The sequence below is a fragment of the Moschus berezovskii genome, chromosome 2 (genome assembly GCF_049115385.1).
Source record: "Moschus berezovskii isolate FMDL1 chromosome 2, NW_MosBer_1.0, whole genome shotgun sequence".
NCBI lineage: Eukaryota > Metazoa > Chordata > Mammalia > Artiodactyla > Moschidae > Moschus > Moschus berezovskii.
Genome location: NC_142461.1, coordinates 39,928,471 through 39,942,334, shown reverse-complemented (window position 1 = coordinate 39,942,334; position 13,864 = coordinate 39,928,471). Strand labels below are relative to the sequence as shown.

The 13,864-nt window shown below is 40.5% G+C and overlaps 1 protein-coding gene across 14 annotated transcripts in view; it reads left to right on the top strand.

Moving 5' to 3' along the window:
- The window catches only part of PIKFYVE (phosphoinositide kinase, FYVE-type zinc finger containing), an 85,397-nt gene that overhangs the window by 34,939 nt on the left and 36,594 nt on the right, over positions 1 to 13,864 (top strand). For all 14 annotated transcript variants that reach the window (XR_016035304.1, XM_088827915.1, XM_088827952.1 and 11 more), the window contains 6 exons: positions 830 to 1,010; positions 1,660 to 1,734; positions 4,788 to 4,895; positions 10,943 to 11,083; positions 11,768 to 11,894; positions 12,137 to 13,296. Coding sequence is in view for 13 of the 14 variants with exons in the window: in XM_088827915.1 (XP_088684041.1) it covers positions 830 to 1,010; positions 1,660 to 1,734; positions 4,788 to 4,895; positions 10,943 to 11,083; positions 11,768 to 11,894; positions 12,137 to 13,296 (1,792 nt within the window). In the remaining variant the exon portion in view is untranslated. The remainder of the gene's footprint in view (positions 1 to 829; positions 1,011 to 1,659; positions 1,735 to 4,787; positions 4,896 to 10,942; positions 11,084 to 11,767; positions 11,895 to 12,136; positions 13,297 to 13,864) is intronic.

Sequence of the window (13,864 nt, the reverse complement as noted above, 5' to 3'; positions counted from 1 at the left end):
AATCTTAAGTGACTTGATAGGCATTTGTATGGTTCTTATAAAATCAAAAATGCTAACATTACTTAGAAAATAAAGCCTGTTCTGGTGAAACGTCTAATTAAGCAGGGAGTCCTAGTTGTGCTTGTCTATCCCCATTGTGATTTATGTGTTAAAATTTAATTGAATTAAATGGGGCATTTTTTAAAAAATCAAACCTATAGACTTTTTGTTTGTTTTATTTTTCAACTTTTTAATTGGAGGATAATTACTTTACAGTGCTGTGTTAGTTTCTGCTGTACAACATGAATCAGCTACAAGTATGCATATATCTCGGAGAAGGCAATGGCAAGCCACTCCAGTACTCTTGCCTAGAAGATCCCATGGACGGAGGATCCTGGTAGGCTGCAGTCCATGGGGTAACTACGAGTCAGACATGACTGAGCGACTTCACTTTCACTTTTCACTTTTACACATTGGAGAAGGAAATGGCAACCCACTCCAGTGTTCTTGCCTGGAGAATCCCAGGGACGGGGGAGCCTGGTGGGCTGCCGTCTATGGGGTCGCACAGAGTCGGACACGACTGAAGTGACTTAGCAGCAGCAGCAGCATGCATATATCTCTTCCCTCTTGAACCTCCCTTAAATGGGTTATCTTAATTGAAGATATTCACAGAGTTTCTTTATATGCAAAAGCATTAAGGTGCAGATATGCTGAAAGAATAAAATGACCAAGAAGATCTTACCTGTAAGCCCTTAAGTCATGTGCCGATTTCTTTGTAGACTGTATCTTCAGAGTTGTTGTCTCTGGCAGTATTAACTGTGTAAACGTCTTTCCTGTAACATTTTTGTAGTTCAGCTAATCATAACCACATGATGGCGCTGCTCCAGCAGTTGCTCCATGGTGAGTCATTGTCAACGTCTTGGAGGGACATCATCGTATCCCTGGTCTGCCAGGTTGTTCAGACAGTTCGACCTGATGTCAAGAACCGGGATGATGACATGGATATCCGCCAGTTTGTCCACATCAAAAAAGTGAGCTCTGCCAGTGTTTTCCTCAAGTTCGGCATTCATGAGATGGACCCAATAGTAATTTGTCTCTTAATGGTAATCTGAAAGGGTCGTTACCAGGAAGGATGCTTGGTGAGGAGAGGGAAGTTCTTCTGTCCTATTTGGTAGCAGTGCACTTAAAGGTCATAAAAGCCACTCTTAGGAAATGAGAAGTGAGTGGGGGTGGGGGTAAGTTGGGCTTGCAGTGAGTTGGGAACCCAAACTTTCCTACTTCCTCTTCTTGATGTATCATCTATAAGAAGGCCTCTTTTCACACATGGCTGTTACTGTTCTGAGGAAAAACAGTGGGTAATTGTTTTTATTTAGAGAGTAGTGGATTTTTGCCTATATTTTTTGCCTGTGGTGTTTAACTTAATAGTGGTTTTAATTGACATCTGGCATTAATTTGTTTGGTCAAATGGGTATTTTAGAGTACCAGAGAGTATGTTAGAGAGTTGATGATTGTAGGAAGGTACCATTAATTATTGGTTGAAAGGAAGAAATGCATCCTAGATCTTTTTGTTCTTATTTGGTTACATAATAATGAAAATGAAAAGTAGAAATAAATACTTATAGAATTCATTTGCATCCTAAAGATGTATATTGAATTGTATTTTCTTAATTGTTTCATTAGATCCCAGGTGGAAAGAAGTTTGATTCTGTGGTTGTCAATGGATTTGTTTGCACCAAGAATATTGCACATAAAAAGGTAATGTGATTCAGTTCAATATTGAAGTTCAGCAAACTATGACTGTGTGCCAAGGCAACAAGCTGAGGGTGCCCTCGCCATGGAGGGAAAGGAGATTGAACAGGGAGGAGTGACTCGCAGTGAAATTTGGGAGTTAAGGGAGAGTCTCCCAGAGCTGTTGATGACAGGGACTTGGACGGTGAGAACCCGTCAGACAGAAGGAGGCTTCCCAGTCAACAGGCTGAGAGGATGCTGGTGTCATTTCTCCCTTGACCCTGCCACATCTCAGGGATAAGATTTTCTGCCAGACCAGAATTCTTCCAGGGGCCTACCATTTTAAAACTCTGTTCTTCCTTATAGGGCTGAACACAGAATTATGTCTGGAATTCTGTATCTTTCTCTGTACCTTCAGCCGCGAGGCCTCTTTCTAGCACCAGCACAGACAGAAGGGTAAATAACCCCTTGCACTAAGGAAAGCCTGAGATCCTAAGGTGCCGGATAGGAGCTGGCAGGAAATGAGGCTGGAGGAAGCAGATGAGGGCTTTGTCTCTCACTTTATTCTGAAGGCTACTGGTCAGCAAAGTATAATGTGTATCAGGACCTTATTAAAAATGTAGATTCCTAAGCCCAAACCTTAGGAATTCTCATGTAGTAGTTTTAGGGGAGTGAGAATGGGGGTGGGTGGAGGAAGGGTGGGACTACTTTTTAATTAAAAGAAATTCTATTTTAATGAAGTATAGTTAATTACTAGTATGTGTTTCTGGTATACAGCAAAGTGATTCAGTTATAGGTATATGCATATATATATATTCTTTTTCATATTTTCCATTAAGTTTATTACAAGATATTGAATATAGTTCCCTGTGCAATGCTGTAGAATCTTGTTGTTTATCTGTTTTATACACAGTGGCTGCCATTTCCAAACTCCTAACTTATCCCTGCCCCCCACACTACACTTTCCCCTTTGGTAACTGTAAGTTTGTTTTCTGTGGCTGTGAATCTGTTTCTGTTTTAAATAAGTTCATTGTTATCATATTTTAGATCCCACATATAAGTGATATCATATGATACTTGTCTTTGACTTACTTAGTATGATAATCTCTAGGTGCATCCTTATTGCTGAAAATGTTATGATTTCATTCTTTTTTATGGCCAAGCAGTATTCCTCTGTGTGTGTGTGTGTGTGTTTAGTTGGCTTTTGTGTCTTGGCTGTTGTAAATAGTGCTTCTGTGAGCATTGGGGTGCGTGTATTTTTTCAAATTGGGGTTTCTCTCTGAATGTGTGTGTGTGTGTGTGTGTGTTTAGTTGGCTTCTGTGTCTTGGCTATTGTAAATAGTGCTTCTGTGAGTATTGGGGTGCATGTATTTTTTTCAGATTGGGGTTTCTCTCTGGATGTCTGCCCAGGAGTGCAATTGCAGGATGGTATGGTAGCTCTGTTTTTACTTTTTTAAGGAAACTCCGTACTGCTTTCCATAGTGGCTGCACCAATTTGCCTTTGGGTGGGACTACATTTTAGTGCAGTTACTTTGGGTGTTTCCAGTGTTGTTTATTCTCACTTTTAGAGAAACCGATGATCTGTAACAGTGTTCTCAAACCTTGCTGTGCTTCAGAATCACTAAGAGAATGTGTTAAAAATAGAGACACCCTGGCCTCATCTCTGGTACATCTCAGGTTTGGTTACAGTGAGAGCTCAGGCAAATTTCAGGCTTGAGCAACTTAATGGATAAACTAGTCTGTTTTCACTCTCTTCTAAGCTGAGAATAATAATATATTTTATAAGGTATTAAAGTTCCTGAAAAGTATTAGTGACCATGCTACTGCTGCTAAGTCACTTCAGTCGTGTCCGACTCTGTGTGACCCCATAGACGGAAGCCCACCAGGCTCCCCCATCCCTGGGATTCTCCAGGCAAGAACACTGGAGTGGGTTGCCATTTCCTTCTCCAATGTGTGAAAGTGAAAAGTGAAAGTGAAGTCACTCAGTCGTGTCTGACCCTTAGCGACCCCACGGACTGCAGCCTACCAGGCTCCTCCATCCATGGGATTTTCTAGGCAAGAGTACTGGAGTGGCTTGCCATTGCCTACTCCGTTAGTGACCATAGATGAATAAAATTATGTTTGAATTTGATATTATTTCATAGCAATGATCCGAAGTCCATATTTCTACATAGAGTCTTATTAAAACAGCACTTTACCCATCAAAGTAGTACTTTAAATCAGATTAAATGATGTTTGTTGAATTCAGAGGTAGGTATGTTGTGCTTGTCTCCAGAATTAAAATCTGTTATGTGGGTGTGGTGGTCACATATGCGTGAATGACTGTCTGGCCCCAATAACCATGTTTAGAGATAGTCTTTAATTTGTAGTTACTAAAAAAGCCCTGAATGTAGTTTCCCAGCTGATGAATCACTGCTTTCAGGTGCATTTACTAGTTTGAACCTAATAAATTTGGTCAGATGGAAACTTCTGTTGCAGGATGCAGGCTCCTCTGCCAGTGGCTTTAGTTGTATGGTGAGGGTATATTGTTTGAGTCTCTACTTCTGGATGTGCTTTAAGATTTTCTGTTGTAACTTCTTGTTTAGTTTGGCTTGCGAATTTACGACTGTTGGAAGTTTATTCCATCAAAAATATGTTCAGCAGGTGTTTTAATTCCTTTCTCCCGCCTCTACTTTTCTTCAATCTTAGAAAAGTTAAATTCTGATTTCAGAATTGCTGATCTCTGGGAGTTTATCAAGTAGCCTGTCTTTTAAGTCCCACTCCCTCCTACCGAGGGTGTGATATCTTTTCTTAAAAACATTAGAGATTTAAAAAAAGATAATTAAGAGTATAGAAAATTGGGTTAAATAGCATTAGTGAATAAGAAGCCAGTTTTTAAAGAACTTTGCATGGCTTTAATTATTTGCTTTGAAAAAAAATAAGAATAGCACAAAATAAATGAGAATGTATGTACATCTGAATGTAATGAGAGAATCTATTTAAGAGGAATTATGACCAGTAAGAACTTAGACTTGTGATTAAAGGAGGTCTATAAATTGCAAACTTTCAAAGTTTTAGCAAACTGTTCATTTATATTTTAGATGAATTCTTCTATTAAAAACCCCAAAATTCTTCTGTTGAAGTGTTCCATTGAATATCTCTACAGAGAAGAAACCAAATTTACTTGCATTGATCCTATTGTGCTTCAGGTAAGAACTTCTTACTGTAACTGTAATCTGGAGGAATGTTTGTATACTAAGATACTTGCCAACTTTTATACTTTCTTCCAGCTGGTTATATCTGATAGGCAAACTTCATTGCTCTTGTTTCATTAAAAAATGTATTATAGAAGACATTCTTATGTATCATACTTTAGAAGCTTACCAAAACCTTTGTCACTATTTTTAGTTGCAAAGTGTTAATGGCAACATGTGACTTTTGGGGATAAGAAAAGGTGAAAATCCAAATCCTGTTTTTTCTTCCCACTGGGGTCATGAACTTACTTTGTCTAACTTAATCAGGTTCCTAGCGGTAACACCTGTTTTTCAATATAGACCGTTCTACTAAAACATGTTTCTGGAACACCAAGTGTCTTACATACAGTTAGTAAAAGGGAGTGATGTCAGATGGAAGTTGTGTCCATTTCTGTGTGGTTTTTCTTAAGTGAGGAGGCCCAGAATAGCTTTAGTAGGATTATAGCCCTCAGCTGGAAGGAAGAACAGCCTCGGCTCAGTTCCTACACAGCCCTTTAGCTCCATTTTAAGAGATTAGAAGTGAGCTCCTGCTGGAAGAGCTGTCTCCCCAGGGAGACCCAGCCCCTGGTCCTGGGTGGCTTTTGGGCACTCATTGCTTGGAGCTCCATTTCCAGTTGTACTGTTGCAGTTGATTTTATACATTTAAAATTTCGCTTTAGGCCACCTCCAGCTAGGCTGAGCTGCTTGGCTGGGCTGTCCAAGTTATCTGTCAAGGTACCACTTATTATTCTTATTAGTGCTCTTGATATGAAGTTGTGTAGGTTGTCTGCCCTAACTTCTTTTCTCCCATAAATGGTATTAATTAATTTGCAGTTGTTCAAAATGGGAGGTTTTCAGAAATGTGTTTTTCCTATTATAGCAGAAACACTTAATATTTGGTTCCAGAAACATTTAGGAAAAGCATTACTTGGAAATTCATGAGCACATTTTTGCAAGTGATAGGAGTAGTCACTTTTAAAAAAAATTTTATTTATTTGGCTGTGCTGGGTCTTGGTTGCTGCATTTACTTTTCTGTAGTTGTGGTGAGTGGGGGCGACTCTCTAGGTATGGTACACAGGCTTCTCATTGTGGCAGCTTCTCTTGTTGTGGAGCACGGACTCTATTGCGTAGCTTTAGTAATTGCAGCTCTTGGGCTCTGTAGCAGAGCCTCAGTAGTTGTGGCGCACAGGCTTAGTTGCTCCAAGGCATGTGGGATCTTCCCAGACCTGGGATTGAACTCTTGTCTCTTGCATTGGTGGGAGATTCTTTATCACTGAGCCACCAGGGAAACTTTTGTTCTCAGTTCATCAGTTCAGTTCAGTCGCTCAGTCGTGTCCGACTCTTTGCGACCCCATGAATCACAGCATGCCAGGCCTCCCTGTCCATCACCAACTCTTGGAGTTCACTCAAACTCAGGTCCATTGAGTTGGTGATGCCATCCAGCCATCTCATTCTCTGTCGTCCCCGTCTCCTCCCACCTCCAATTCTTCCTAGCATCAGAGTCTTTTCCAGTGAGTCAGCTCGACGCATGAGGTGGCCAAAGTATTGGAGTTTCAGCTTTAGCATCAGTCCTTCCAATAAACACCCTGGATTGATCTCCTTTAGAATGGACTGGTTGGATGTCCTTGCAGTCCAAGGGACTCTCAAGAGTCTTCTCCAACACCACAGTTCAAAAGCATCAATTCTTCGGCGATCAGCTTTCTTCACAGTCCAACTCTCACATCCATACATGACCAAGGGAAAAACCATAGCCTTGACTAGACGGACCTTGGTTGGCTTTTTAATGTCTCTGCTTTTTAATATGCGCTCTAGGTTGGTCATAACTTTCCTTCCAAGGAGTAAGCATCTTTTAATTTCATGGCTGCAATCAGCATCTGCAGTGATTTTGGAGCCCAAAAAAACAAAGTCTGACACTGCTTCCACTGTTTCCCCATCTATTTCCCATGAAGTGGTGGGACCAGATGCCATGATCTTTGTTTTCTGAATGTTGAGCTTCAAGCCAACCTTTTCACTCTCCTCTTTCACTTTCATCAAGAGGCTTTTGAGTTCCTCTTCACTTTCTGCCATAGACACAGACAAAACTTAATTGTGGTGAAAGGCACCATGCTGTGTTGCTTAATGAACTCTGTTAACTGGGACTGTTTCCATTTTGGAATTCAGCTAGGATTCAAAAATGAGAGGTTTCTACCAGATTTATGCCATTCCTTCTAGCTCTGATTTACTGTGACTTTTCAGTGAGAACTGAAATAAGAAATCAGAAGAAACACAGTTATGGTTTGTGGAAAGCTGAGCTACTTTGATGCTGGGAGTTTTCGTGATCTTACTGGTGTCAGTGGAAGACTTACAGACTTAGATCACAACCACATGGTTTGCAACATGCATCCTGATTGCAGAGATGTTAAAATGTGTAAAATTGTATTTAGTTACCAAAAAGTTGTCCTTATATTTGTCCACTGTAACTCCCCTTTTATGACCAGGTTAACAGACTGAAGTCTTCATGTTGGACACATATGCTCTGGGCAAATGTATATTAATAAACATGATTTGATTAATTTAACTTGTTAATTGTTACTTGTATAATTATATTAAGATGATGCTGTTAAAATGCTGCACTCAATAGCGTGACAGATTTGGATAACTCAGCAGTGGCCACAGGACTGGAGAAGGTCAGTTTTCATTCCAGTCCCCAAGAAGGGCAAAGCCAAAGAATGTTCAAACTACCACACAATTGGATGTCTGAGTAAATCCGTAATCTGTAAGGAAGCTTTAAGATAGGAGAAGATGTTTAATGCCAGGCTGGATGAAGCACAAGCTAGAATCAAGATTGTGGGGAGAAATATCAATAATTTCAGATATGGAGATGGCACCACTCTTAGGGCAGAAAGCAAAGAGGAACTAAAGAGCCTCTTGATGAAAGTGAAAGAAGAGAGTGAAAAAGCTGGCTTAAAACTCAACATTCAGAAAGCTAAGATCATAGCATCCAGTCCCATCACTTTATGGCAAATAGATTGGGAAACAGTAAGAAACAGTGACTTTATTTTCGGTCTAAAATCACTGCAGATGGTGACTACAGCCATGAAATTAAGATGCTTGCTCCTTGAAAGTGAAGCTATGACAAACCTAGACAGCATATTAAAAAGCAGAGACATCACTGTGCTGACAAAGGTCCATATACTCGAAGCTGTGGTTTTTCCAGTTGTCATGTACCGATGTGAAAGTTGGACCATAAAGAAGGCTGAGCGCTGACAGCTGATGCTTTTCAACTGTGGTGTTGGAGAAGACTCTTGAGAGTCGCTTGGACAGCAAGGAAATCAAACCAGTCAACCCTCAAGGAAATCAGCCCTGAATATTCATTGGAAGGACTGATGCTGAAGCTGAAACTCCAATACTCTGGCCACCTGATGTGAAGAAAAAGACCCTGATGCTGGGAAAGATTGAAGGCGGGAGGAGAAGGGGACGACAGAGGATGAGATGGTTGGATGGCATTGCCGACTCAGTGGATGTGAGTTTGAGCAAGCTCTGGGAGATAGTGAAGAACAGGGAGGCCTGGTGTGCTGCAGTTCATGGGGTCTCAAAAGCCGGACACGATTGAGCAACTGAACAACAGCAACAAAGCATCCTGTTCATCAGTGCTTCAGAACATAGTTTATTACATCTTTAAGTCCTGGCCGGTTCAGGTTTTTAGTTTGAATTGACAGAAAATGTCAGTTGATTTGACTCCCACCCCCACCCCCTCCTTTGGTTGGAGTGGGGGAACTCATCGTGGCATGACCAGTCAAAGAGGAAGCTGAAAGGTAGCTAGTTAAAAAAGGACAATGAGAAAAAAAGGACAAGGATAAAATTAGGCTGGGCATCACACTGTCTTCACAAGCTATGACAAACCTAGACAGCATATTAAAAAGCAGAGACATCACTGTTCTGACAAAGGTCCATATACTCGAAGCTGTGGTTTTTCCAGTAGTCATGTACTGTCGGCATGACTGTCTTCATACTGCCCCAGAGGTCTGTTGGTCTACCCCTGCTCCATTCTGTCTTCCTGGCCTGCCTCCTGATACTCGTTCCTTGCTGAGCCTGGTCCAAGCCCTGCTTTTAGCAAGGTTTTTCATGTACAATCATAATAGTTGACTGGAGCTGGAACTGTGAGGAAATGTATTTGCTATCCTTGTACTGGAGGCCAGAAACTTAAAAACATGAATTAATTTTAGTTCTTCTTTATTGAAGCTGCACAAATAAAATAATCTAGAATGTCATTAAATTGCAATAAAAAGCAGAGTAGGAAATTAACACATTTCAGGGAAAAGAATATTTCATTTTGTTGGGACTTCCCTGGTGGTCCAGTGGTTGAGAATCTGCCTGCCAGTGCAGGTCTGGAAGATTACACATGCTACAGAGCAGCTCAGCTCGTTGGCCACAACTGCTGAGCCTGCGCTCTAGAGCCCATGTGCCGCGACTGCTGAAGCCCGTACACCGAAGAGCCTGTTGCTGTGCAACAAGACAAACCACCGCAGTGAGAAGCCCCATGCACTGCAACTAGAGAGTAGCCCCCACAACCACAGAAAGCCCTTGTGCAGCAACCAAAAATAAATAAATAAAAATTAAGAAAAAAATTTTAAAATGTAAAAAAAATTTCTTTTTGTTAATAATGGGAGAATTTGAGAATATCCAGTTTCTATCAGTAAGATAGGGAAAGGTGAAAAGAAATATAACAGGGCAAGTTTATTGCAGGGAATAGGCTCATCCATTGCTGGTGGCTCTGACCAGGAATACAAAATTGACTCAGAGAACTGCGCATTTGGAGCAAAAGTGACAGGTGTGTCCCCACCTTCCATTGTCTCCTGAGTCCAGAGATTTTATAAAGCAATTATATTTTTTAAACTCTAGTTGTTATTTGCAATATTAATTTGCTTTGAGTGTAAGCCTTTGTCATGAAATTGTATTAAACATTGTTTTAATTTATAACTATCACTGTTCTAAGTAGAATATTATCTGTTGGAAGATAGAAATTAGGAAGTAGCTGAAATAGCGTCTGTTAGTTACTTATTCAAATACCTGAAAGAAGAGATATTCTGGTTAGTTTCAGAATGTAAAAGGGGAAATCCATAATTATATTAAAAATACTTTGTTGCTTTCATTTGGGAAGCTGTAAGAATTTTTTGATTTTTTAAGCTTCGAGAGCTAGCTGATTGGATTCTTGGTTTTTATTACAGGTTATTAAGAACTCAAAGTCCTTCAAAGAAAAATTAGTGAGTTGGAGAATAAAGTTTCTCCTGAAACTCTTTCCAGCATACTCAGCAGTTTAGAATGATAAATAGTATTCTTGGTTGTGTTTGAATTAATTTGCTTACACAGTGTTAAGTGATATTTAGCATATTTTACCTGGGATTGAGGACCTGAAAAATGAGTTAACACATCAGTACAATGTTTACTTAGTTCAGTTCAGTTCAGTCGCTCAGTCGTGTCCGACTCTCTGCGACCCCATGAATCACAGCACGCCAGGCCTCCCTGTCCATCACCAACTCCCGGAGTTCACTCAAACTCATGTCCACAGAGTCGATGATGCCATCCAGCCATCTCATTCTCTGTCGTCCCCTTCTCCTCCCGCCCCCAACCTTTCCCAGCATCAGAGTCTTTTCCAGTGAGTCAACTCGTCGCATGAGGTGGCCAAAGTATTGCAGTTTCAGCTTTAGCATCAGTCCTTCCAATGAACACCCAGGATTGATCTCCTTTAGGATGGACTGGTTGGATCTCCTTGCATTACAAGGAACTTTCAAGAGTCTTCTCCAGCACCACAGTTCAAAAGCATCAATTCTTTGGTGATCAGCTTTCTTCACAGTCCAACTCTCACATCCATACATGACCACGGGAAAAACCATAGCTTACTTAGTAGGAAACCTCTATTAGTGGTTTGTGGATGAAGAAAACTTAGACTGAATTTGATGTGACTAGTCACACTGCCCTAGTATTTTTACATATCTTCATCTTGATTTGTACCACATATAATGTTTTTTATTTATCTTACTTAGGAAAGGGAATTCCTAAAGAATTATGTTCAGCGAATAGTTGATGTTCGACCCACACTGGTTCTGGTTGAGAAAACGGTATCTCGAATTGCACAGGATATGTTGCTGGAACACGGCATTACTTTGGTCATTAATGTAAAATCAGTGAGTGTTCTTATTTTTCTATTATTTCTAAAAATGACAGCTTGTAAATTTATATGCATGTATTCTTTGATTTATATGCATGTGTTCTTTGATATACAGGGTTCTTTGATTATTTATTTCTTAGCTGTACTGTATATATTGAAAGCACAGGCACGGCAGCGCTTTCCTTATTTAAGACTGGAGAATCTCAGGCTCGAAGAAAGTATAATTAATGTAGCACTCATACATAATGAGTTATGTAACGCTCATTACAAGTGTCTACCAAACCATAGGTGTAGTTGACATTAGTTATTAAGTAGTCTTTGGGGAGGTGTCATTTTGTTTGGGGAATCATACAAAGCAGAAAATTTTCTCTCCCTTGAAAAATTACCTTCTTTAGTATAGAGGTAAGTTGTGAAAATTCCCCACCCACCACCCCTGAATCAGTATCTTGTGCCAATGAATAATGCTTGAATGTCTTTTGATGTTATTAATGTGTGTATGGTTTATTTTAGTAAGCACATATTGATTGCTAAGTGTAGACTTACCTAGAATCAGTAAAAGTCATATAATTACTGAAATCAAGGAAATTCATCTTGAAAGAAAATAGGGCATTTTCAAATGTTTCTATTATTTTTCCATATAAAATTTACTAAAATTTTATTCTTCTTTAATTTTGTAATATGATGTTGTTCTGTGTTCTAGCAAGTTTTAGAACGAGTTAGTCGGATGACCCAAGGTGATTTGGTGATGTCAATGGACCAGCTGCTTACCAAACCCCACCTGGGCACCTGTCACAAATTTTACATGCAGATATTTCAGTTGCCTAATGGTGAGTGATCTTTAGTGTAGATTTACCTGAAATGGGGGGGTCGGGACTGAGGAAATGAATAAACTCATCAAAACAACGATGTTGATATATTAATAGTAGGAAATGGCTATTAGCATGCAACTGTGTGAACTGAATGGTCTTAAGAGTTTTTGTCTGGTAGATGTTAAGAAAATGAACTAATTCTGTCTGGACTTCTGGATTGCCACCTAAACCTTCTTAACCTTGTGTTTGTTTATTTGTAGAACAAACCAAAACACTGATGTTTTTTGAAGGCTGTGCACAGCACCTGGGCTGCACAATCAAGCTTAGAGGAGGCTCTGATTATGAGCTGGCTCGAGTTAAGGAGATCTTAATATTTATGATCTGTGTAGCTTATCATTCTCAACTAGAAATCTCCTTCCTCATGGATGAGTTTGCTATGCCTCCTACATTAACGCAAAACCCTTCCTTCCATTCTCTGATTGAGGGACAGGAGGATGAAGGGGCTGCATTGGAGCCGTTCAGTGGAAGTCCTCTCCCCCGGGAGCCTGACTTCCCCCCGGACTTTCTGCCTTCTGATGATGGCAGTTTGCTAGAATCAAGGATTCTGTTTGAGAAGGGTGACCAGGAAAATAAGACTGTGCCACAGGATGTTGCCTCTTTGAAGCCTCAAGAGCATGCCGCAGCAGCTTGCCCGGTGGGTGCCCCCTGCGCTCTCTTTCCATCAGTACCAGAGTCATTGCTGCCGCTCCACGTGGATGACCAACAGGACGCCATAGGCAGTGAGCAGCTAGAGGCTTTGCAGCAAACAGAGGAGCTTCCCGATCCCGCAAGCCAGATGAGAGCCTTTCGAGACCCTCTGCAGGATGACACCGGCCTGTATGTTACTGAGGAAGTTACCTCTTCTGAAGATAAACGGAAGACTGATTCTTTGACCTTTAAACAAGAGTTGAAAGATGTGATCCTCTGCATCTCGCCAGTCATCACATTCCGGGAGCCCTTCCTTTTAACTGAGAAGGGCATGAGATGCTCTACCCGAGATTATTTTGCAGAGCAGGTTTATTGGTCTCCTCTCCTCAATAAGGAGTTCAAGGAAATGGAGAGCAGGCGGAAGAAACAGATGCTTAGGGATCTCTCTGGCCTTCAGGGCATGAATGGAAGTGTTCAGGCCAAGTCCATTCAAGTCCTGCCCTCACATGAACTCGTGAGCACCAGAATTGCTGAGCACCTAGGGGACAGCCAGAGCCTGGGGAGAATGCTAGCTGATTATCGGGCCAGAGGAGGGAGAATCCAGCAAGAAAATTCAGACCCTTTTGCTTACTCGAAGGAGGCATCGAATACCTCAAGTGGCAAGTCAGGAAGCAGAACTGAAGGTGATGAAGAAAAAGGGTTGATTACAAGTGATGCAGTGTGGTCGACAAAGGTGAGCAAGACCGCTTTTGTGCTTGTGTACATTTAAGATGGTTGGAAAATCTCTGGTGTGGCAAGGTAAAAAAGTCAAATATGACAGCTTGCATGCAGATTTATTAAATATTTCATCAGTGCTTTTTCTTCCTTTTTTTTTTGGTCTCTTTTGTCTTATGTGTTACTTTAAAATGTATAAAATAGGAGTGTAGGTTAAGCTCACAGCAAACTCAGAAAAACTGTGAGGTAGGGGACAGTGTGGAGCTGCTTAAAATTTCTGACGTGATAACTTGAGTGTAGTGTGATGTGTGTTTGATCCTTTTAATGGTTACCAGCGGGAGAGTAGAGTTGGAAGCTTATTATAGGAAATGGATGTGTTTTTTTTCCTTATTATAGGAAATTATAGGTGATAAAACTCATGAACAAATCCATCCTTTGATGAGGAAATACAGTTGTTTAATAAACCAAATAAATGTTCACTTTCACAAGTCTAGGAAGGATTAAATAATGACAGTATATTGTTTTTAATACATGAAATTGGAAAAAGGAATGTGATGAGAGCCATGGTTAATGAAGTATGGAAAAAT